Source organism: Rhinoraja longicauda, chromosome 44 (assembly GCF_053455715.1).
Source record: "Rhinoraja longicauda isolate Sanriku21f chromosome 44, sRhiLon1.1, whole genome shotgun sequence".
In the NCBI taxonomy this organism is placed as follows: Eukaryota; Metazoa; Chordata; class Chondrichthyes; order Rajiformes; family Arhynchobatidae; genus Rhinoraja; species Rhinoraja longicauda.
Window position 1 is genome coordinate 5294638 of NC_135996.1, and position 25547 is coordinate 5320184.

A 25547-nucleotide genomic window follows, 5' to 3' on the forward strand; every position below is an offset into this window, starting at 1 on the left:
TGTGTGTGTATCTGTGTGTGTGTGTCTGTGTGTGTGTGTATCTGTGTGCGTGCGTCTATGTGTGTGTGTGCGTGTGTGTTTGTGTGGGCATGTGTGTGTGTGTGTGTGTGTGTGTATCTGTGTGTGTGCGTCTCTGTATATGTGTGTGCGTGTGCGCATTTGTGTGTGTGCGTGCATCTGTGTGTGTGTGTCTGTGCGCGTGTGCCTCTGTGTATGTGTACTTGTATGTGTGTGTGCGTGCATCTGTGTGTGTGCGTGTTTGTGTGTGCACTTGTATGTGTGTGTGCGTCTGTGTGTGTGCGCGTGTGCGTCTATGCGCGTGTGTGTGTGGGCGTGCATGTGTGTGAGTGTGCATTGCACCTCTCCGCTCTCCCAGTAGATGGAGCCACAGGTGTTGCCCTGTGAAACAGACACACCTCGGACATACCCAGAATTCTTGAAAGAGCTGTGTGTGTTGAGCCTTACCTGCCCGTACCTGAGTCCCCGCAAACCTTTTGCAGAAACATTCCAACCCGGTGAGCCGAGAGAACAACCCCTCTTCCTGGAGGGTGGAAAACGATTCGACCAACACCTCACTGTCCAGAGGAAGCTGTCCGTTCTGCCAGTCCACGCTGGTGGACAGGTAACACATGGCCCAGGAGAGGGAGAAAATATCTCTGGGGTTTTAAACACTTCTTTCTCTTGCACAGCAGAAGGGGACATTACCCAGCCCACAGGATTTAGACCAGGAAGAACTGGAAGGCCCCTCAATCCCCTGATAAGATGGTAAGTCAATTACTGACTCCAACTCTCCAAATCTTTCTAGTTAATCAGAATAAACTTTATTCGGTAGAAATACAAAGCGGGAACTTTCCGAATCTAGAGTCTCGTGTCTCCACCTTCACAACTGCTGGTTGGTTTTGGGGTAAGATAGTTATCCAGAGTCTGAAGAAGGGTCTCGACCCGAAACGTCACCCATTCCTCTTCTCCAGAGATGCTGCCCGACCCGCTGAGTTACTTCGGGTTTTTGTGTCTTTATCTACGGTTTAAACCAGCGCCTGCCGTTTCTTCCTACACCCTTCGGCCCAACATGCCCACACCGGCCAACGTGCCCCATCTACGCTAGTCCCAAACCCACCTGCGTTTGGCCCGTATCCCTCCAAACCTGTCCTATCCATGTACCTGTCTAAATGTTTCCTAAACGTTGGGACAGTCCCAGCCTCAACTACCTCCTCTGGTTCCGACACTCTAGGTTTGCGACATTTTAACTCCGGACAGCGTGAGTCCAGACACTGTAGGCCCGGACAGCATAGGCCCGGACAGTGTAGGTCCGGGCACCGCCTAACGGAGGTTGCATAGCAACCCGCCTCCCGGCCCGGGCGGCCGCCATTGTTGAAGCGGGAGCACGTGGCCGCTGGCTGGGTGAGGTCACGCGGGGCGGTGACGTTACCTTTTGTCCCTTATTTGGGAGTGAGACAGTTGGCAACCCCTAATTTTGGTATCATGTCCAGCACGGACATAGTGGGCCGAAGGGCCTGGTCCTGTGTAGGACCCTTTGTGTGGGAAAAGTTACCCCTCAGGTTCCTATTAAATCTTTTCCCCTTCACCTTAAACCTATGTCCTCTGGTCCTCGATTCCCCTACTCTGGGCAAGAGACTGTGCTCTATTCCTCTCATGATCTTGTACACCTCTATAAGATCACCAACAATAATCTACCTCATTGGAGACCCTCGGACTATCTTTGATCGGACTTTACTGGACTTTATAGCAAGAGGATTTGAGTATAGGAGCAGGGAGGTTCTACTGCAGTTGTACAGGGCCTTGGTGAGACCGCACCTGGAGTATTGTGTGCAGTTTTGGTCTCCTAATCTGAGGAAAGACGTTCTTGCCTTAGAGGGAGTACAGAGAAGGTTCACCAGATTGATCCCTGGGATGGCAGGACTTTCATATGAAGAAAGACTGGATAGACTCGGCTTGTACTCGCTGGAATTTAGAAGACTGAGGGGGGATCTTATAGAAACGTACAAAATTCTTAAGGGGTTGGACAGGCTAGATGCGGGAAGATTGTTCCCGATGTTGGGGGAGTCCAGAACCAGGGGTCACAGCTTAAGGATAAGGGGGAAGTCTTTTAGGACCGAGATGAGAAAACATTTCTTCACACAGAGAGTGGTGAGTCTGTGGAATTCTCTGCCACAGAAGGTAGTTGAGGCCAGTTCATTGGCTATATTTAAGAGGGAGTTAGATGTGGCCCTTGTGGCTAAAGGGATCAGGGGGTATGGAGAGAAGGCAGGTATGGGATACTGAGTTGGATGATCAGCCATGATCATGTTGAATGGCGGTGCGTGCAGGCTCGAAGGGCCGAATGGCCTCCTCCTGCACCTATTTTCTATGTCTCCATGTTTCCCTTGTACTGCCCTGTGTCTGTACACGGTAGACGGCTCGATTGTAATCATGTTTCCACTGACTGTTTAGCACGCTATAAAAGCTTTTCACAGTACCTCGGTACACGTGACAATAAACTGAACTTGGCTCGGTGGCGCAGCGGTAGAGTTGCTGCCTCACGGCGCCGGAGACCCGGGTTCGATCCCGACTACGGGCGCTGTCCGTACAGAGTTTGTACGTTCTCCCCGTGACCTGCGTGGGTTTTCTCCGGGCGCTCCGGTTTCCCCCCACACTCCGAAGACGTGCGGGTTTGCGGCTGGATTGGCTTCCCTATAAATGTGAATTGTCCCTGGTGTGTGCGTAGGATAGTGTTAGTGTGCGGGGATCGCTGGTCGTCGCGGACTCGGTGGGCCGAAGGGCCTGTTCCCGCGCTGTATCTCGAAACTAAACTAACACCCTCATCCTCCGGCGCTCCAAGGAATAGAGTCCCAGCCTGCTCAACCTCTCCCTGTAGCTCAGGCCCCTCGAGTTTAGTTTAGTTTAGTGGAAAAAAGGACCCTTCGGCACACCGAGTCCACACCTCCCACTCCCGCACTGACCTCTCTGTCCCGGGCCTCCTCCACTGTCAGAGTGAGGCCCAGCGCAAATTGGAGGAACAGCACCTCATATTTCGCTTGGGCAGCTCACGCCCCAGCGGTACGAACATTGACTTCTCTAACTTCAAGTAACCCTTGCATTCCCCCTCTCTCTCCCCCCCCCCCACCCAAGTCGTTACCAGCTTCGAAGTTGTCTTGTTGAGTCTCATTGTCTGAAACTCGTTTTCACCTAGCCCACCTTTATCACCGTTACTTTTTTGCGCATCTTTCATTCATTGTTCTTTATCTCTCTACATCACCGTCTCCACCTCTCGTTTCCCTCTCCCCCGACTCTCAGTCTGAAGAAGGGTCTCGACCCAAGACGTCACCCGTTCCTTCTCTCCAGAGATGCTGCCCGACCCGCTGAGTTACTCCAGCATTTTGTGCCCATCTACAGTCTAAACCAGCATCTGCAGTTCCTTCCTACACAGGCCCAGGCCCTTCGGCCCACTATGTCCGTGCTGGACATGATACCAAAATTAGGGGTTGCCAACTGTCTCACTCCCAAATAAGGGACAAAAGGTGACGTCACCCCCCGCACCCCAAGTGACCTCACCCAGCCAGCGGCCACGTGCCCCTGCTCCACCAATGGCGGCCGCCCGGGCTGGGAGGCGGGTTGCTACCTCCGTTAGGCGGTGCCCGGGCCTACGCTGTCCGGGCCTATGCTGTCCGGGCCCACAGTGTCCGGGCCTACACTGTCCGGAGTTAAAATGTCGCAAACCTAGAGCGTCGGAACCTGAACTGTCGGGGCCTACGGCATCCAGGCCTACTGCACATCCAGTCCCACAGTGTCTGGGCCCACAGTGTCCGGGCCCACAGTGTCCGGGCCTACACTGTCCGGGCCTACAGTGTCCGGGCCCACAGTGTCCGGGCCCACAATGTCCGGGCCCACAGTGTCTGGGCCTACACTGTCCGGGCCTACACTGTCCGGAGTTAAAATGTCGCAAACCTAGAGTGTCGGAACCTAAACTGTTGGGACCTACAGTGTCCGGGCCTACTGCGCCCCCAGTCCTACACTGTCCGGTCCTACACTGTCCGGGCCTACAGTGTCCGTGCCTACAGTGTCCGGGCCTACAGTGTCCGGGCCTACAGTGTCCGGGCCTACAGTGTCCGGGCCTACAGTGTCCGGGCCTACAGTGTCCGGTCCTACAGTGTCCAGGCTTACACTGTCCGGTCCTACACTGTCCGGGCCTACAGTGTCCGGGCCTACACTGTCCGGGCCTACAGTGTCCGGGCCTACAGTGTCCGGGCCTACAGTGTCCGGGCCTACAGTGTCCGGGCCTACAGTGTCCGGGCCTACAGTGTCCGGGCCTACAGTGTCCGGGCCTACAGTGTCCGGTCCTACAGTGTCCAGGCTTACAGTGCCCGGGGCTACACTGTCCGGGCCTACAGTGTCCGGGCCTACAGCACCCCCCCAAGCCTAATACGGGACAAGGGCAGTCCCATACGGGACAAACCAATTTAGCCCAAAATACGGGAGGTCCTGGCTAATACGAGACAGTTGGCAACCCTGGCCAATATGGACTATTTATACTCAGTATAGAGACCACATCTCCTGTATATGATCCATTCCCTGCCCATCCCTGTCTAAAAGCCTTGTAAACGCTACTATCGTATCTGCCTCCACCATCACCCCAGGCAGCACGTTCCAGCCCCCACCGCCCTCTGTGAAAACAAAGCTTACAACACCTATTGTCTATTGTCTATTTCCTTCTAACTTTGCCCCTCTCACCTTAAAGCCACGGCGCGAAAAAAAAGGTTCCTTCCGCGCCGACCAGCGATCCCCGCACACTAGCGTTGTCCTCCACCCGCGCTAGGGGACAATTTGTCATTTATACCGGGCAGCATCTGTGGAGCGAGAAAGAGCTGATATCCCAATTCGAACATCTGGATGGTTATAGGATAGAATATGGACCAAATGGTGGCAGGTGGGACTAGCCTAGCTGGGCGTTGGGCCGAAGGGCCTGTTTCCGCACTATATCACTCTATGACTCTATGAGTATCTATCGAGACCGTTTTAACCCGCCACCAAGTTCATAAGCTCGGAGGAGCGGAATTAAACCATTTCCAGTTGAGATCCATTGAGATCTTCGGTTTCCTCCCACACTCCAAAGACGTACATGTGTGTCGGTAAATTGGCTTGGTAAATGTAAGAAATGTCCCTAGTAGGGTAGTGTTAGTGTGCGGGGATCGCTGGTCGGCATGGACCCGGTGGGCCGAAGGGCCTGTTTCCGCGCTGTATCTCTAACCTAAACTGAGGATAGTGTTAGTGTGCGGGGATCGCTGGTCGGCATGGACCCGGTGGGCCGAAGGGCCTGTTTCCGCGCTGTATCTCTAAACTAAACTAAAACTAAAGACCCTTTGAACTTCCCCCCTCCTCCTCCCACCCGCCCCTCCCCACCTCTTTTTGATTTCCCTCAGCCTTAAAAATATTCTCAGGATCACAGAATCGGGGGGTATGGGGAGAAGGCAGGAACGGGGTACTGATTGTGGATGATCAGCCATGACCACATTGAATGGCGGTGCTGGCTCGAAGGGCCGAATGGCCTCCTCCTGCACCTATTGTCTATTGACCATTCGGCCCAATGTGAGCCCATGTTATTCCATTTACACTAATCCCATCAGATCTTCTCCCTCTCCTTGTCGTTGACCTCCCTCTCCGAGCTCTACCTCGCCCAGCGTCTCTCTGTAAAGTTGATCAGTTGCAGCCCCGCCACTGATTAATCCCCCCCAGTTCGGTTCTGTTTATTGTCACGTGTACCGAGGTACAGTGAAAAGCTTTTTGTCGCGTGCTAACCAGTCAGCGGAAAGACAATATACGTGATTACAATCGAGCCGTCCACAGTGTGCAGATACACGATGAGGGAATAACGTTTAGTGCGAGGTAAAGCCAGCAAAGTCCGATCAAGGATGGTCAGAGGGTCTCCAATGAGGTAGATGGTAGTTCAGGACTGCTTTCTGGTTGTGGTAGGACGGTTCAGTTGCCTGATAACAGCCAGGAAGAAACTGTCCCTGGATCTGTGAGGCAGCCGATATCGACATCATCTTCTCACAGCTTTCCCGAACTTTTTATTAACTCGTCTACTTTAAATTCCATGGAGGAAAGAACTGCAGACGCTGGTTTAAATCGAAGGTGGACACAAAATGCTGGAGGAACTCAGCGGGTCGAGACACAAAAATGCTGGAGGGGCTCGGTGACACAGTCCGAAGAAGTGTCTCGGCACGCAAGGCTCAGTGCTGGGACCCCAGCTATTTACAATATATATCAATGATTTGGACGAGGGAATTGAATGCAACGTCTCCAAGTTTGCGGATGACACGAAGCTGGGGGGCAGTGTTAGCTGTGAGGAGGATGCTATGGAGGCTGCAAGGTGACTTGGATAGGTTAGGCGAGTGGGCAAATGCATGGCAGATGCAGTATAATGTGGATAAATGTGAGGTTATCCACTTTGGCGGCAAGAACAGGAAAGCAGACTATTACCTGAATGGTGGCCGGTTAGGGGAAGGGGAGATGCAACGAGACCTGGGTGTCGTGGTGCACCAGTCATTGAAAGTAGGCATGCAGGTGCAGCAGGCAGTGAAGAAAGCGAATGGTATGTTGGCATTCATAGCGAGGGGATTTGAGTATAGGAGCAGGGAGGTTCTGCTGCAGTTGTACAGGGCATTGGTGAGACCACACCTGGAGTATTGCGTACAGTTTTGGTCTCCTAATCTGAGGAAAGACATTCTTGCCACAGAGGGAGTACAGAGAAGGTTCACCAGATTGATCCCTGGGATGGCAGGACTTTCATATGAAGAAAGACTGGATAGACTCGGCTTGTACTCGCTGGAATTTAGAAGATTGAGGGGGGATCTTATAGAAACGTACAAAATTCTTAAGGGGTTGGAGAGGCTAGATGCAGGAAGATTGTTCTCGATGTTGGGGAAGTCCAGAACAAGGGGTCACAGTTTAAGGATAAGGGGGACCGAGATGAGAACGTTTTTTTTCACACAGAGAGTGGCGAATCTGTGGAATTCTCTGCCACAGAAGGTAGTTGAGGCCAGTTCATTGGCTATATTTAAGAGGGAGTTAGATGTGGCCCTTGTGGCTAAAGGGATCAGGGGGTATGGAGAGAAGGCAGGTTCAAGTTACTGAGTTGGATGATCAGCCATGATCATATTGAATGGCGGTGCGTACAGGCTCGAAGGGCCGAATGGCCTACTCCTGCACCTATTTTCCATGTTTCTATGTTTCTATGTCACCCGTTCCTTCTCTCCAGAGACACTGCCTGTCCCGCTGAGTTACTCCGGCATTTTGTGTCCCTCTTTAAATTCTGCCCCTCTGACTGTAAAACTGTGACCTCTCGTCTTACAAACCTCAGTTAGTTACTTCCTCTACTTTTGCTGGCATTTTGTTGATCATTCCTGTGTGATGTATGTTTGACTTTTGGCTTCCTGTTGACTTTTCCCATTGTTCTGCATTTTAGATTTTAGACTTAGATTTAGAGATACAACGCGGAAACAGGCCCTTCGGCCCACCGGGTCCGTGCCGCCCAGCGATCCCCGCACACACTAACACTATCCTACACACACGCTAGGGACAATTTTTACATTTTAATTAACCCAGCCAATTAACCTACACACCTGTACGTCTTTGGAGCGTGGGAGGAAACCGAAGATCTCGGGGAAAACCCACGCAGGTCACGGGGAGAACGTGCAAACTCCGTACAGACGGCGCCCGTGGTCGGGATCGAACCTGAGTCTCCGGCGCTGCATTCGCTGTAAGGCAGCAACTCTACCGCTGCGCCACCGTGCCGCCATTTGTAGCAGTCCTTTCATTAATGGTGATTTATCTCGCTTCGCCCTCCCCCATCTCTCACCCACTCCTAGTGCATTAATTCTATCTACTCCCCCCCCCCTCCCACCTCATGATATTAGTTTAGTTTAGAGACACAGCGTGGAAACAGACCAGCGATCAACCTGCACACTAACACCACCCTTCACACACACACACACACACACACTAGGGGACAATTTATAACGACACCAAGCCTATTAACCGACTAACCTGCGCGTCTTTGGAGTGTGGGAGGAAAGCGGAGCGCCCGGAGAAAACCCACGCGGGTCACGTCACCTTACAACCTGCAGCGGTAGAGTTGCCGCCTCACGGCGCCAGAGACCCGGGTTCGATCCCGACTACGGGTGCTGTCTGTGCGGAGTTTGCACGTTCTCCCCGTGACCTGCGTGGGTTTTCTCCGGGTGCTCCGGTTTCCTCCCACACTCCAAAGACGTGCGGGTTTATAAATTATCCCGTGTGTGTGTGTGTGTATCTGTGTGTGTGTGTGTATCTGTGTGTGTGTGTGTGTGTGTGTGTGTGTGTGTGTGTGTGTATCTGTGTGTGTGTGTGTGTGTGTGTGTGTGTGTCTGTGTGTGTGTGTGTGTGTGTGTGTGTGTGTGTGTGTGTATCTGTGTGTGTGTGTGTGTGTGTGTGTGTGTGTGTGTGTGTGTGTGTGTGTGTGAGCATGTCACTGTGTGTGTGTGTGTGTGGGATAGTGTTAGTGTACGGGGATCGCTGGTCGGCACGGACTCGGTGGGCCGAAGGGCCTGTTTCCGCGCTGTGTCTCTAAACTAAACTGAAAGCCACTTTGTGTGGGCAAGAACGCTTTTAAATCGAAGGTGGACACAAAATGCTGGAGTAACTCAGCGGGACAGGCAGCATCTCTGGAGAGAAGGAATGGGTGGCGTTTGGCTGCTGTGTGTGTGTGCGATAAGGAAGGGCGTGTTGTTTCTTGCATGCGTGGGTGCATGGTGCCGTGCATGCAAGGACAGGGAGAATGCTGCAACTATCGGAGCCCGCTCGTGACATGTCTCGGCATCGGCGTGCCTGCAATAATCCTCCGCACAGATTTCACTGGATGCTTCAGTGACCAAATAAGTAAATGCAGCTTTAGACTCTGAGCGACGTTTAGTTTAGGGATACAGCACGGAAACAGGCCCTTCGGCCCACCTGGTCCGCGCTGACCAGCGTTCCCCGCACACTAACACTATCCGGCGACTTGTCCCCCATTCCCCAACCCCATGGCGACCATCCGTCCCCAACGACTAGTCCCCCATTCCCCATCCCCATGGCGACCGTCTGTCCCCGTGACCAGTCCCCCGTTCCCCATCCCCATGGCGACCGTCCGTCCCCAGCGACTGTCCCCCATTCCCCATCCCCATGGCGACCGTCCGTCCCCGGTGACTAGTCCCCCATTCCCCATCCCCATGGCGACCATCCGTCCCCTGCGACTGTCCCCCATTCCACATCCCCATGACGACCGTCCGTCCCCGGTGACTAGTCCCCCGTTCCCCATCCCCAAGGCGACCGTCCATCCCCCGTGACCAGTCCCCCGTTCCCCATCCCCATGGCGACCGTCTGTCCCCGGTGACTGGTCCCCCATTCCCCATCCCCATGACGACCGTCTGTCCCCGTGACCAGTCCCCCGTTCCCCATCCCCATGGCGACCGTCCGTCCCCGGTGACTGGTCCCCCGTTCCACATCCCAATGATGACCGTCCGTCCCCGGTGACTGGTCCCCCATTCCCCATCCCCATGGCGACTGTGAGCACCGACCAGCGATCCCCGCACACTAACACTATCCTACACACACACTAGGGACAGTTTTTACATTTACACCAAGCCAGTTTACCTACAAACCCGCACGTCTTTGGAGTGTGGGAGGAAACCGAAGATCTCGGAGAAAACCCACGCAGGTCACGGGGAGAACGTACAAACTCCGTACAGACGGCGCCCGTAGTTGGGATCGAACCCGGGTCTCCGGCGCTGTAAAACAGCAGCTCTACCCGCTGCGCCACCGTGCCGACCACTTTGAGAAACTTAATCACAAATTGCTGGAGTAACTCAGCAGGTCAGGCAGCATCTCGGGAGAGAAGGAATGGGTGACGTTTCGGGTCGAGACCCTTTCTTCAGACTGATGTCAGGGGGGCAGGACAAAGGAAGGATATAGGTGGAGACAGGAAGATAGAGGGAGAACTGGGAAGGGGGAGGGGAAGAGAGGGACAGAGGAACTATCTAAAGTTGGAGAAGTCAATGTTCATACCGCTGGGCTGCAAGCTGCCCAAGCGAAATATGAGGTGCTGTTCGTCCAATTTGCGGTGGGCCTCACTATGGCACTGGAGGAGGCCCATGACAGAAAGGTCAGACCGGGAGTGGGAGGGGGAGTTGAAGTGCTGAGCCACCGGGAGATCAGGTTGGTTGAGGCGGACTGAGCGAAGGCGTTGAGCGAAACGATCACCGAGCCTGCGCTTGGTATCGCCGATGTAAAGAAGTTGACATCTGGAGCAGCGGATGCAATAGATGAGGTTGGAGGAGGTGCAGGTGAACCTCTGTCTCACCTGGAAAGACTGTTTGGGTCCTTGGATGGAGTCGAGGGGGGAGGTAAAGGGACAGGTGTTGCATCTCGTGCGGTTGCAGGGGAAAGTGCCCGGGGATGGGGTGGTTTGGGTGGGAAGGGACGAGTGGACCAGGGAGTTACGGAGGGAACGGTCCCTGCGGAACGCAGAGAGGGGAGGGGATGGGAAGATGTGGCCAGTGGTGGGGTCCCGTTGTAGGTGAGGGAAATGTTTAGACTTTAAGACTTTGGGACTTTTACATTTTAACATTTTTGCAACTTTAGACTTTGAGACTTCTTTTAGACTTGAGACTTTGAAACTTTGAGAGTCAGACTTTAGACTTCTTTGAGACTCTTTCCCCCGTTTACATCACAGTTCTAAATGGCCTACCCCTTATTCTTAAACTGTGTGGCCCCTTGTTCTGGACTCCCCCATCATTGGGAACATGTTTCCTGCCTCTAACGTGTCCAACCCCTTAATTATCTTATACGTTTCGATAAGATCCCCTCTCATCTTTCTAAATTCCAGTGTATACAAGCCCAGTCGCTCCAGTCTTTCAACATACGACAGTCCCGCCATTCCAGGAATTAACCTAGTAAACCTACGCTGCACGCCCACATTAGCAAGAATATCCTTCCTCAAATTTGGAGACCAAAACTGCACACAGTACTCCAGGTGCGGTCTCACTAGGGCCCGGTACAGCTGCAGAAGGACCTCTTTGCTCCTATACTCAACTCCTCTTGTTATGAGACAACCCACCGGAGTTTTCACAACCGGAGAAAACCCACGCAGGTCGCGGTGGAGAACGTGCAAACTCCGTAAAGTCAGCGCCCGTAGTCAGGATGGAACCCGTGTCTCTGTACACACTTTCACACGTCTTTGAGACTTTCAGACTTGATCTTGGACTTTAAGACTTCTACACCTTTACAATTTTAGAGTTCTTTGGGACTTTTTGACTTCCAGACCAGATTTGTCCACTTTTGACGTTCGTACCTTTAGACTTTTGGCATCTCTGGAGAGAAAGTCCTGACCTGAAACGTCACCCATTCCTTCTCTCCAGAGAAGCTGCCTGACCCACTGAGTTACTCCAGCATTTTGTGCCCACCTTTGGCATGAACTAGCATCTGAAGTTCTTCGAGTTTTCGACAAGGAACTGCAGATGTTGGTTTACAAAAATAGACACAAAGCGCCGGAGTAACTCAGAGGGTCGGGCAACAAACTTAAAGCTAGAAAGTGTCCCGACCCGAAAACTCGCCTGTCCACGTTCTCCAGAGACGCTGCCTGGCCCACTGAGTTACTCCAGCATTTTGTGTCCTTCTGTGTAAAACCAGCACTTGCAGTTACTTGCTTCTCAACCTAAACCTGGTGTGGCAGTACAGCAGAGCACATTAGAAGGGCCGAATGGTCTGAGAATGAATGAGGATGAATGAGGAGGAAGAAGCAACATTGATGAGCGTTTGCCGGCACTGGGCCTGTACTCGCTGGAGTTTAGAAGGATGAAAAGGGGGGCCTCATTGAAATGTACAGAACAGTGAAAGGCCTGGATCGAGTGGATGTGGAGAGGATGTTTCCACTAGTGGGAGAGTCTAGGACCAGAGGGCACAGCCTCAGAATTAAAGGACGTTCCTTCAGGAAGGAGATGAGGAGGAATTTCTTTAGTCAGAGGGCGGTGAATCTGTGGGATTCTTTGCCACAGACGGCTGTGGAGGCCACAAGTCAGTGGGTATTTTTAAGGCAGAGATAGATAGATTCTCGATTAGTGTGGGTGTCAGGGGTTATGGGGAGAAGGCAGGAGAATGGGGTTAGGAGGGAGAGATAGATCAGCCATGATTGAATGGCGGAGTAGACTTGATGGGCCAAATGGCCTAATTCTGCTCCCATCACATGTGACCATTCGGCCCTTCGGCTGTGCCCTGCTGTCTCACGGGGTCATGGGGTGGGGGGTTGGAGATGGTCACGACCTCCAGCGGCCAATGTTTTGTGTTCTTGTTCTATCTCTGTATAAAGCTTGAGTCTCCAAGGTACAACAGAAGTCTTTATTACATTAACTCAATGCTGGCAGCGAGACGGCTTAAAAATGGCTGCAGCCACCCGGTCTGGCTGTACACTCGCCCACCGTGTGCAGACAGAGACAACTATCCCTTTGTCCTGTGCAGCGCCACCTGCTGCACGGGAGGAGCAACGGGTCCCCCCCCCCCCCCACCCCACGCGGTCCACCAATCATCGCACAATGGCCGACGTTTTGTGCACGCACAGGGCAGCAAGGAGCGATACCATTGGCAGGCGCAGAACGTCAAGCAGTCAGGAGTGGACGACATGGTTCTGTTGACCAAGATCACCGACGACGCCATTGTGGCCAACCTCAAGAAGCGCTACATGGACGACTACATCTTTGTATCCTTCACGGGCAGGGAGACGGGTGTGTGTGTAACACTGGGGTACAGTACCGGTGGGGACGGGTGTGTGTGTAACACTGGGGTACAGTACCGGTGGGGACGGGTGTGTGTGTAACACTGGGGTACAGTACCGGTGGGGATGGGTGTGTGTGTAACACTGGGGTACAGTACCGGTGGGGACGGGTGTGTGTGTAACACTGGGGTACAGTACCGGTGGGGACGGGTGTGTGTGTAACACTGGGGTACAGTACCGGTGGGGACGGGTGTGTGTGTAACACTGGGGTACAGTACCGGTGGGGACGGGTGTGTGTGTAACACTGGGGTACAGTACCGGTGGGGACGGGTGTGTGTGTAACACTGGGGTACAGTACCGGTGGGGACGGGTGTGTGTGTAACACTGGGGTACAGTACCATTACCGGGATTACTTATGCTTCCAATTGGGATTGTAGAGTTTCACATCGAGGCCAAACGTCCATCTGTTCCACTGGTTTAGTTTAGTTTTATAAGGTCACATGTGATAGGAGCAGAATTAGGCCATTCGGCCCATCAAGTCCACTCCGCCATTCAATCACGGCTGATCTATCTCTCCCTCCCAACCCCATTCTCCTGCCTTCTCCCTGACACCCGCACTAATCAAGAATCTATCTATTTCTGCCTTAGAAAAACCCACTGACTTGTGGCCTCCACAGCCGTCTGTGGCAAAGAATCCCACAGATTCACCACCCTCTGACTGAAGAAATTCCTCCTCATCTCCTTCCTAAAGGAACGTCCTTTAATTCTGAGGCTGTGCCCTCTGGTCCTAGACTCTCCCACTAGTGGAAACATCCTCTCCACATCCACTCTATCCAGGCCGCTCACTGTTCTGTACGTTTCAATGAGGTCCCCCCTCGTCCTTCTAAACTCCAGCGATTACAGGCCCAGTGCCCACAAACGCTCATCGTACGTCAACCCACTCGTTCCTGGGATCGTTCGTTCTTGTAAACCTCCTCTGGACCCTCTCCAGAGCCCGGCACGCCCTTCCTCAGATATGGGGCACCAAAATTGCTCGCAATACTCCAAATATGGCCTGACCAGCTCCTCGTAGAGCCTCAGCATTACATCCCTGTTTAGTTCAGTTGTTATACAGTGACAGACCCGTCCCCACCAGTACTGTACCCCAGTGTTACACACACACCCGTCCCCCACCAGTACTGTACCCCAGTGTTAGTCTATAGCTACAACCAAACTATAACGAGACTGTAAAGAAACTAAAAACATAGCACAAAAAGTAAGGAAATTTGTGTTTGGTAGATTATTTCTTTGTTGTAACAATGTTTCTTGGCAATAAATCTTATACCGTTGGAAAGCCTGTTTATTTCCCTTTTAAATGGTGCCACAATTGTAAGGAACATGCATTTGTGGGATGAGCAGCAGAGCTGAGTATATGGGTTGCGCCCATGAAAAATTTGCCAAATCTTCTCTGCCAATGCCAAACAGCTTATTCTGCTGTTGCTATTGACTCTTGTTTTGAGCTTCTGGTACCCCCAGGTGCTGACAAGAATGGGATGCCATCCCACAACAGTGTGTGACCAGGCTGGTGACCAGCATGAGGAGGAGGTGCCAGGCTGTTGTGGCTGTGTATGGTTCATCCACACGCTACTGAGGCTCCTGTTTATTAAATGAATAAATTGTTAAATTGCCAATATGTCTTGTTTCTTCAGACTTCAATCATCCAATCCACCAAACAACACCGAACAAGAGTCAATGGCAGAATAAGCTGTTTGGCATTGGCAGAGAAGATTTGGCAAATTTTTCATGGGCGCAACCCACATACTCAGCTCTGCTGCTCATCCCACAAATGCATGTTCCTTACAAATGTGGCACCATTTAAAAGGGAAATAAACAGGCTTTCCAACGGTATAAGATTTATTGCCAAGAAGCATTGTTACAACAAAGAAATAATCTACCAAACACAAATTTCCTTACTTTTTGTGCTATGTTTATAACCAAACTGCAACGATACTAATGGAATTGAAGGGCGTTCGGGCCTCAGTGCGAAACTCTACAATCCCGGCCGGATCTATCCATCCTTAATCCCGGAATTGCAGACATACATCGGGCCTGTCCTCATCTCCATCAACCCTTTCAAAACAATGCCCTACTTCACCGAGCGTGAGGTGGAGCTGTACCAGGGCGCGGTAAGTTACGCGCACGCGCGCGCGCACACCGAGGCTCGTAGGCCGCTCGGTCGCTGTTCGGCCCTTTGCGCGCGGCGTTAGGGTTGCCAACTTCGGGACAAAGGTTGACGTCACCGCCCCGCGCCCCATGTGGCCTCACCTCACCCAGCCAGTGCACGTGGCCGCTGGCCGGGTGAGGTCACGTGGGGCGCGGGGCGGTGACGTCAACATTTGTCCCTTATTTGGGAGCGAGAAAGTTGGCAACCCTATGTGGCATCTGAACAAACCTGTTTGCATATCCTTCATTCGTTTGTTCCATCTCTCTCTCTCTCTCTATCTATCTATCATCGTCTGTTTCCCTCTTCACCCCCCCGACGCTCACTCGACCCGAAACGTCCCCCATTCCTTCTCTCCGGAGATGCTGCCTGACCCGCTGAGTTACTCCGGCATTTTGCGTCTGCCTGAACAAACGGAGTGTGTTCATAAAACTCACAGGAGCAGAATTAGGCCATTCACATCCACTCCGCCATTCAATCACGGCCGATCTGTCTCTCCCTCCCAACCCCATTCTCCTGCCTTCTCCCCATAACCCCTGACACCCGCACTGATCAAGAATCTGTCCTATCCATGTACCTGTCCAAATGTCTTTTAAACGTCGGGATAGTCCCAACCTCAACTACCTCCTCCGGCAGCTCGTTCCACACACCCACCACCCTTTGAGTGAAAAAATTATGGCGGGACTGTCATATGATTACCAGGTTCACCAGGTAAATTCCCGGAATGGCGGGACTGTCATATGTTGAAAGACTGGAGCGGCTAGGCTTGTATACACTGGAATTTAGAAGGATGAGAGGGGATCTTATCGAAACGTATAAGATTATTAAGGGGTTGGACACGTTAGAGGCAGGAAACATGTTCCCAACTAAACGAGTCCCAGCCTCTTCCTATAGCTCAAGCCTGTTTGTTGAATAGACAATAGGTGCAGGAGGAGGCCATTCGGCCCTTCGAGCCAGCACCGCCATTCAATGTGATCATGGCTGATCATTCTCAATCAGTACCCCGTTCCTGCCCTCTCCCCATACCCCCTGACTCCGCTATCCTTAAGAGCTCTATCTAGCTCTCTCTTGAATGCATTCAGAGGCTTGGCCTCCACTGCCTTCTGAGGCACAGAATTCCACAGATTCACAACTCTCTGACTGAAAAAGTTTTTCCTCATCTCCGTTCTAAATGGCCGACCCCTTATTCTTAAACTGTGTGGCCCCTTGTTCTGGACTCCCCCAACATCGGGAACATGTTTCCGGCCTCTAACGTGTCCAACCCCTTAATAATCGTATACGTTTCGATAAGATCTCCTCTCATCCTTCTAAATTCCAGTGTATACAAGCCCAGTCGCTCCAGTCTTTCAACGTACGACAGTCCCGCCATTCCGGGAATTAACCTAGTAAACCTACGCTGCACGCCCTCAATAGCAAGAATATCCTTCCTCAAATTTGGAGACCAAAACTGCACACAGTACTCCAGGTGCGGTCTCACTAGGGCCCTGTACAACTGCAGAAGGACCTCTTTGCTCCTGTGCTCAACTCCTGTTGAATGTTGAAGTGGTTTCTCTCAGGGCCGAGACCAAGATCAACAAAGATCACCAGCGACCTGTTTAATGATCAACCTGTTCCTCCCTTCTGATCCTTTAGTCTGGCAACAGCTCAGGAATTAGGCAATGGCTCCGGCCTAGTGACCATGGCAACACAGGCCCGGCCACAGAGATTTCAACACCGCTCTGATTTGACCTCTGAAATGTGATTTCCTTAGATAAAATGCTTGTCCAATCACTCTCTCCTCTCTTTTCCCTTCTCTCGCCCCCTCCACCCCCCTCTCCCTCTCTCCCCCCCCTCTCTCCCTCTCTTCCCACTCCCTCCCCTCCACCCTCTTCCCCCCCTCTCTCCCCCCTCTCTCTCCTTCTCTCCCCCCCTCTCTCTCCCCCCCTCTCTTCCCCCTCTCTCCCTCCCTCTTCCCCCCCTCTCTTCCCCCCTCTCTTTCCCCCCTCTCTCTCCCTCCTCTTTCTTCCCCTCTCTCTCCCCCTCTCTCTCCCCACCTCTCTCTTCCCCTCTCTCTCCCCACCTCTCTCTTCCCCTCTCTCTCCCCCTCTCTCTCCCCCCCTCTCTCCCCCTCTCTCCCCTTTCTCCCCTCTCTCTCTCTCCCTCTCCCTCAGTCCCTCTCAGTCTGTCCCTCCCCCTCTCTCTCACTGTCTCTCTCTCACTGTCCCTCTCTCTCCTTCCCTCTCTCTCCCTCCCTCTCTCCCTCCCTCTCTCCCTCCCTCTCTCTCTCCCTCTCTCTCTCTCTCTCTCTCTCCCTCTCACTGTCTCTTTCCCCCTCTCCCTCCCTCCCTCCCTCTCTTTCCCTCAGTCCCTTACTCTCTCCCCTCCTCCCCCCTCTCTCCCACCTCTACCCCCTCTCACTCTCCCTCCCTCCCTCTCTCTCTCTCTCTCTCTCTTCCCTTCTCTTCACACTCACTTCCTCTCGCTCTCTCTCACTCTCTCGCTCACAATATTCCAAATGCGGTCTGACCAGTGCCTTATAAAGCCTCAGCATTACATGTGTGTGTGTGCGTGTGCGTGTGCGTGTGCGTGTGTGTGTGTGTGTGTCTATCTGTGTGTGTGTGTGTGTGTGTGTATCTGTGTGTGTGCGTGCGTGTGTGTTTATCTGTGTGTGCGTGCGTGCGTGTGTGTCTGCGTGTGTGTGTATCTGTGTCTATCTGTGTCTGTATCTGTGTGTGTGTGCATGCGTGTGTGTGTGTGTGTATCTGTGTATGTGTGTGTGTCTATATCTGTGTGTGTGTGTGTGTGTGTGTGTGTGTGTGTGTGTGTATCTGTGTGCGTGCGTGTGTGTGTATCTGTGTATGTGTGTGTGTCTATATCTGTGTGTGTGTGTGTGTGTGTGTGTGTGTGTGTCTGTATGTATCTGTGTGTGTGTGTGTGTGTGTGTGCGTATGTGTGTGTGTATGTGTGTGTGTCTGTATCTGTGTGTGTATCTGTGTGTGTGTGTATATCTGTGTGTGCGTGCGTGTGTGTGTATGTGTATCTGTGTGTGTGCGTGTGTCTGTATCTGTGTGTGTGTGCGTGTGTCTGTATCTGTGTGTGTGTGTCTGTATGTATTTGTGTGTATCTGTGTGTGCGTGCGTGCGTGTGTCTGTATGTATCTGTGTGTGTGTATGCGTGTATCTGTATCTGTGTGCGTGTGTGCATGCGTGTATGTCTGTGCGTGTGTGTGTATGTATGTGTGTGTGTGTGCGTGCGGGTGTATCTGCGTGTGTGTGTATCTGTGTGTGTGGTGCGTGTGTGTGTCTGTATCTGTGTGCGTGTGTGTGCGTGCGTGTGTCTGTCTATCTGTGTGTGCGTGCGTGTGTCTGTCTGTATCTGTGTATCTGTGCGTGTGTGTGTATCTGTGTGTGTGCGTGTGTATTTGTGTGTGTGTGTATCTGTGTGTGTGTGTGTGTGCGTATGTGTGTGTCTGTCTGTATCTGTGCGTGTGTGCATGTGTGTGTATATATGTGTGTGTGTGTGTATCTGTGTGTGTGTGTCTGTATGTATCTGTGTGTGTGTATCTGTGTGTGTGTATCTGTCTGTGTATCTGTGTGTGTGTGTGTATCTGTGTGTGTGTGTGTATCTGTCTGTGTATCTGTGTGTGTGTGTGTATCTGTGTGTGTGTGTGTATCTGTCTGTATCTGTGCGTGTGTGTGTGGGTCTGTGTATCTGTGTATCTGTGTCTGTATCTGTGTGTGTATCTGTGTGCGTGTGTGTGCGTGCTTGTGTGTCTGTGTATCTGTGTATCTGTGTGTGCGTGTGTCTGTGTGTGCGTGCGTGTGTCTGTGCGTGTGTATCTGTGTGCGTGTGTGTGTGTGCGTGCGTGTATCTGTGTGTGTATCTGTGTGTGTATCTGTGTCTGTGTGTGTGTGTGCGTGTGTCCGTATCTGTGTGTGTGTGTGTGTGTGTGTGTGTATCTGTGTATCTGTGTATCTGTGTGTATCTGTGTGCGTGTGTGTGCGTGCTTGTGTGTGTGTGTGTCTGTGTATCTGTGTTTCTGTGTGTGTGTGTGTGTGTATCTGTGTATCTGTGTGTGCGTGTGTCTGTCTGTCTGTGTGTGCGTGTGTATCTGTGTGTGTGTGTGTGTGTGTGTGTGCGTGCGTGTATCTGTGTGTGTATCTGTGTGTGTATCTGTGTCTGTGTGTGTGTGTGCGTGTGTCCGTATCTGTGTGTGTGTGTGTGTGTGTGTGTGTGTGTGTGTGTGTGTGTTGTCTTTGCTCACAGGCTCAGTATGAAAACCCACCACACATCTACGCTCTTGCCGACAACATGTACCGTAACATGATGATCGATGGTGAGGACCAGTGTGTGATCATCAGGTAAACACCTCCTCTCGACCCACCTTAGAGACATCGAAAACAGGTGCAGGAGGAGGCCATTCGGCCTTCGAGCCTGTACGCACCGCCACTCAATATGATCACGGCTGATCGTCCACGATCAGTACCCCATTCCTGCTTTCTCCCCACATCCCTTGATTCCGTTAGCCCTAAGAGCTAAATCTAACTCTCCCTTGAAAACATCCAGTGAATCGGCCTCCACTGCCCTCTGCGGCAGAGAATTCCACAGATTCACAACTCTCTGGGCGAAAAAGTTTCTCCTCATCTCAGTCCTAAATGGCCGACCCCTTATTCTTAAACTGTGTGTGGCCCCTGGTTCTGGACTCCCCCAACATGGGGAACATTTTTCCTGCATCTAGCCTGTCCAATCCCTTAAGAATTTTCTTGTAGAAGAGGGGTCTCGACCCGAAACGTCACCCATTCCTTCTCTCCAGAGATGCTGCCTGACCCGCTGAGTTACTCCAGCATTTTGTGTAAACTACTCCAATCTAGACAAGACCACGCCAATCTTATTCACTGGAATTTAGAAGGATGAGAGGGGATCTTATAGAAACATATAAAATATTTTAGGGATTGGACAGGCTAGATGCAGGAAAAATGTTCCCCATGTTGGGGGAGTCCAGAACCAGGGTCCACACACAGTTTAAGAATAAGGGGTCGGCCATTTAGGACTGAGATGAGAAAAAACCTTTTCACCCAGAGAGTTGTGAATCTGTGGGATTCTCTGCCACAGAGGGCAGTGGAGGCCGATTCTCTGGATGTTTTCAAGGGAGAGTCAGATTTAGCTCTTAAAGCTAACGGAATCAAGGGATGTGGGGAAAAAAGCAGGAACGGGGTACAGATTTTGGATGATCAGCCATGATCGTATTGAATGGCGGTGCTGGCTCGAAGGGCTGAATGGCCTACTCCTGCACCTATATACTATGTTTTAAGTCCAGTCCAGATAAAGCTACTCTAGACTGGAGGTAGGGTTGCCAACTATCTCGCTCCCAAATACGGGACAAGGTGATGTCACCGCCCCGTGCCCCACGTGACCTCACCCAGCCAGCGGCCACGTGCGTCCGCTCTACCAATGGTGGCCGCCCGGGCCGGGAGGCGGGTTGCTATGCAACCTCCGTCAGACGAACACACTCAGCCATGATCACAATGAATGGCGGTGCCTGCTCGAAGTGGGCCAAATGGCCTCCCCCTGCACCGCTAACACGAGCGGTGTTCGACCCCGCTCCCCGAACACGCTCCGTTAGCCTACAATGTCCGGGCCTACAGCGGCCCCTAGGCCTACAGTGTCTGGGCCTACAGCACCCCCCGGGCCTACACCGCCCGGGCCTACACCGCCCAGGCCTACAGCGTCAGGGCCTACAGCGTCTGGGCCTACAGCATCCGGGCCTTCAGCGTCTGGGCCTACAGCGTCCGGGCCTACAGCGTCCGAGCCTACAGCGTCCGGGCCTACAGCATCCGGGCCTACAGCGTCCGGGCCTACAGCGTCCGGGCCTACAGTGTCCCTGGGCCTAATACAGGCCAAGGGCGGTCCCATACGGCACAAACCAATTTAGCCCAAAATACGGGATGTCCCGGCTAATACGGGACAGTTGGCAACCCTACCTTTTACCTTCACTTGCAAATGTTTTTTCTCTCTTTCTCTCTCTCTCTCTCCCTCTCTCTCTCTCTCTGTACAGTGGGGAGAGTGGAGCGGGCAAGACTGTGGGAGCCAAGTACATCATGAGTTACATCTCGAAGGTGTCGGGCGGTGGTCCAAAAGTCCAGGCAAGTCTTGCTCCCCCCCTAATCTATACCCCCCCACTGCCATCCCCCTCCTCTGTAGTGGGTCGGCCCGGTGGCACAGCGGGTAGAGCTGCTGCCTCACAGCGCCAGAGACCCGGGTTCGCTCCTGACCGCACGGAGTTTGCACGTTCTCCCCGTGACCCGCGTGGGTTTTCTCCGGGCGCTCCGGTTTCCTCCCGCACTCCAAAGACGTGCGTGTTTGTAGGTTAATTGGCTCCGGTAAAATTGTCGCCAGTGTGTGTGTGGGATAGTGTTAGTGTGCGGGGATCGCTGGGCGGCGCGGACCCGGTGGGCCGAAGGGCCTGTTTCCGCGCTGTATCGCTAAACTAAACTATCCTAGGGGTGGCATCTAAGGGTGTCGCAGCGGTAGAGTTGCTGCCTCACAGCGCCAGAGACCCAGGTTCGATTCCGACCACGGTATGAACATTTTCTACAAGGAATCCCATCCTTCTAATCCAAAAGATCGACACAAAGTGCTGGAGTAACTCAGCGGGACAGGCAGCAACTCTGGAGAGAAGGAATGGGCGACGTTTCAGGTCGAGACCTTCTTCAGACTTAAAGTCGGGGGAGAGGGAGATAAGGAAGGGTGAGGTGTGAAAACGAGACATCAAAGGGGATGCGGGTGAAGGAAAATGTAGAATTGTTAGCCGGGGAGAAGGCGACATCGAAGCAGACAGAGATAAAAGTCAATCAGGGGGCAGTCAGACTGGTCAGAGAACTAGGATGGGGGAGGATTGGTGGAGAGAGCAGGAAAGCATGGGGTACTTGAAGTTAGAGAAGACAATATTCATACCGCTGGGGTGTAAGCTGGCCATTCCTTCTATCCCAATGTTCCCAGTGTTGGGGGAGTCCAGAACCAGGGGCCACACACACAGTCTAAGAATAAAGGGAGGCCATTTAAAACTGAGGTGAAGAAGAATTTTTTCAGTCAGAGAGTGGTGAAGGTGTGGAATTCTCTGCCTCAGAAGGCAGTGGAGGCCAGTTCGTTGGATGCTTTCAAGAGAGATCTGGATAGAGCTCTTAAGGATAGCGGAGTGAAGGGGTATGGGGGAAGGCAGGAACGGGGTAGTGATTGAGAGTGATCAGCCATGATCGCATTGAATGGCGGTGCTGGCTCGAAGGGCTGAATGGCCTACTCCTGCACCTATTGTCTATTGTCTATTATTGAAACCTTTTTCCACCCAGAGAGTTGCGAATTTGTGGAATTCTCTGCCGCAGAGGGCAGTGGAGGCCGATTCACTGGATGTATTTAAAAGAGAGTTAGATAGAGCTCTCGGGCTAGCGGAATCAAGGGATATGGGGAGAAGGCAGGCACGGGTTACTGATTGTGGACGATCAGCGCGATCACAATGAATGGCGGTGCCGGCTCGAAGTGGGCCGAATGGCCTCCTCCTGCACCTAGTTTTCTATGTTTCTCTGCCCGCTGAGTTACTCCAACATTTTGTGTCTGGTCTTCAACGATATCTCCCGTTGAAAGATTTCCCCGTGTGTATGTTGTACTAGAGTTTAATTTGTTTGTGTTTATTGGCAGTATTGTCTGATCTGTGTGTGTTGGACCGCATGTAGAACACAGCTGTTTCACTGTACCTCTGTACACGTGACTGGAATAAACCTAAACCTCTATTTCCTTGTCACCTGCAGCAAGTGAAGGACATTATCCTGAAATCCAATCCTTTGCTGGAAGCATTTGGGAACGCCAAGACGGTGCGGAACAATAACTCCAGTCGATTTGTAAGAATGTGTTCATTTTTAATATTTGGAGTCGTAGAGTGATACAGTGTGGAAACAAGTCAACTTGCCCTCACCGGCCAACATGTCAATCAATAGACTGTAGGTGCAGGAGGAGGCCATTCGGCCCTTCGAGCCAGCACCGCCCATTCAATGTGATCATGGCTGATCATTCTCAATCATTCCTGCCTTCTCCCCATACCCCCTGACTCCGCTATCCTTAAGAGCTCTATCTAGCTCTCTCTTGAAAGCATTCAGAGAATTGGCCTCCACTGCCTTCTGAGGCAGAGAATTCCACAGATTCACAATCTCTGACTGAAAAAGCTTTTCCCCATCTACACTGGTCCCACCTGCCCGCGTTTGGTCCATATCCCTCCAAACTGTCCTATCCATGTACCTGTTTCTTAAACGTTGCGATAGTCCCAGCCTCAACTACCTCCTCTGGCAGCTCGTTCCGTACACCCACCACCCTCTGTGTGAAAAATCCTATTAAATCTTTTCCCTTCACCTTAAACGAGCGCCTTAAATGATCTTTTCCCCTTCACCTTACACACACACGCATGCACACAACATGCACAGGCAAACGCACACGCACACACGCGCGCACACACGCGCGCACACACGCACACACACACGCACACGGAGAAAACCCACGCAGTCCTTAACTACCTCCTCTGGCAGCTCGTTCCATACACCCATCAGAGTTTCCTCTCTGAATCTCTAAACTCAATTAAGATTAGAGTTGGTTGGCACAAAGTGCTGGAGTAACTCAACAGGCCAGGCAGCGTCTCTGGAGAGAAGGATGGGCGACGTTTCGGCCCGACACCCTTCTTCAGACCCATCGATCGATGGATGAAAGATATGTGGTCTTGGCACCGTGTTCGGCCTGGACTAGGGGTTGCCAACTTTCTCACTCCCAAATAAGGGACAAGGTGACGTCATCGCCCCACGCCCCACGTGACCTCACCCAGCCAGCGGCCACGCGCTCCCGCTCCACCAATGGCGGCCGCCCGGGCCGGAGGCGGGTTGCTAGGCAACCTCCGTTAGGCGGCGCCCGGGCCTCCTGGGCAACAGTGTCCGGGTCTACACTGTCCGGGCCTACACTGTCCGGGCCTAACACTGCCCGGGCCTACACTGTCCAGGGCCTACACTGTCCGTGCCTACACTGTCCGGGCCTACAGCGTCCAGGCTTACACTGTCCGGGCCTACACTGTCCGGGCCTACACTGTCCGGGCCTACAGCGTCCAGGCCTACAGCGCCCGGGCCTACACTGTCCGGCCTACACTGTCCGGGCCTACAGCGTCCGGGCTTACACTGTCCGGGCCTACACTGTCCGGGCCTACACTGTCCGGGCCTACAGCGTCCGGGCCTACAGCGCCCGGGCCTACACTGTCCGGGCCTATAGCGTCCGGGCCTACACTGTCCGGGCCTACACTGTCCGAGCCCACAGTTTCCGGGCCTACAGCGTCCGGGCCTACAGCGCCGGAGGGCCTGGTCTTGCGCTGGACTGTTCTGTGCTCCTCTTACAAGTTTGTAAATCCGTTTCAGGGCAAGTACTTTGAGATCCAGTTCAGTCGGGGAGGGGAGCCCGATGGAGGGAAAATTTCCAACTTCCTCCTGGAGAAATCCCGGGTTGTGTCGCAGAATCCGGGAGAGAGGAGCTTCCACATCTACTACCAGGTGGGCGAGCGGCCTCTCACCCCCTCCCCTCCCCTCCCTCCCCTCACCTCACCCCCTCACCTCACCCCCTCACCTCATCCCTCTCCCCTACCCCCCTCCACATCTCCCCTCCCTCCAACAATCCCTCCCCAACTCTCCCTCCATCTCCTCTCCTTCCTCTCCACTCCTCTCACCCCTCCCCTCCCCTTCCTCCCCTCACCTCACCCCCTCCTCTCACCCCCTCACCTCCTCTCCCCTACCCCCCTCCACCTCTCCCCTCCCCCCCAACACTCCCCTCCTAACTCTCTCCCTCCATCTCCTCTCCTTCCTCACCCCTCCCTCCCCTCCCTCCCTCCCTCACCCCTCCCTCCCTCACCCCTCCCTCCTTCACCCCTCCCTCCCTCCCTCACCTCCTCCCTCCCCCTCCCTCCCTCCCTCCCTCACCCCTCCCTCCCTCCCCCTCCCTCCCTCACCCCTCCCTCACCCCTCCCTCCCTCCCTCACCCCTCCCTCCCCCTCCCTCACCCCTCCCTCCCTCAACCCCTCCCCTCCCCAAATAGAGGGAGGGAGCAAGGGATGTGAGGGGGGGGGAAGGAGGGATGGTGGGGAGGTAGAGAGGGAGGGAGCGAGCTAGCGAGAAATGGAGAGAGGGAGGGAGGGAGGGAGGGATGGAGGGAGGGATGGAGGGAGGGAGGGGGAGAGAGAAGGGAGGGAGGGAGGGAGGGAGGGAGGGAGGGGGAGGGAAGGGAGGGAGGAGGGAGGTCCCTGGGTTGTCTCAACTCCCCTCTCCCCGTTGCCTCTCCAAGCTGCTGAAGGGGGTGAGTGAGGAGGAGAGGACGAACCTGGGGGTCACGGCCCCGGACTACTACTACTACCTCAACCAATCGGCCACGTACACCATCGATGACATGGACGACGGGCTGGAGTTTGCCGAGACCGTGGTGAGCCCACGAACTGCAGCGACACCGCGCGCAAACAGGCCCTTCGGCCCACCGGGTCCGTGCCGGCCTGCGATCCCCGCGCACTAACGCGATCCGACACACACG

At 53.4% G+C, this 25547-nt stretch overlaps 1 protein-coding gene across 1 annotated transcript in view; it reads left to right on the forward strand.

Annotated features, from left to right (window-relative positions):
- Positions 1-474: 474 nt before the first annotated feature.
- The window catches only part of LOC144612342 (unconventional myosin-If-like), a 25730-nt gene continuing 657 nt past the window's right edge, over positions 475-25547 (forward strand). The window contains exons 1-8 of the mRNA XM_078431918.1: positions 475-765; positions 12623-12760; positions 14851-14940; positions 19221-19315; positions 21010-21097; positions 22757-22846; positions 24392-24523; positions 25308-25442. Of these exons, the coding sequence (XP_078288044.1) occupies positions 763-765; positions 12623-12760; positions 14851-14940; positions 19221-19315; positions 21010-21097; positions 22757-22846; positions 24392-24523; positions 25308-25442 (771 nt within the window). The 5' untranslated portion in view covers positions 475-762. The remainder of the gene's footprint in view (positions 766-12622; positions 12761-14850; positions 14941-19220; positions 19316-21009; positions 21098-22756; positions 22847-24391; positions 24524-25307; positions 25443-25547) is intronic.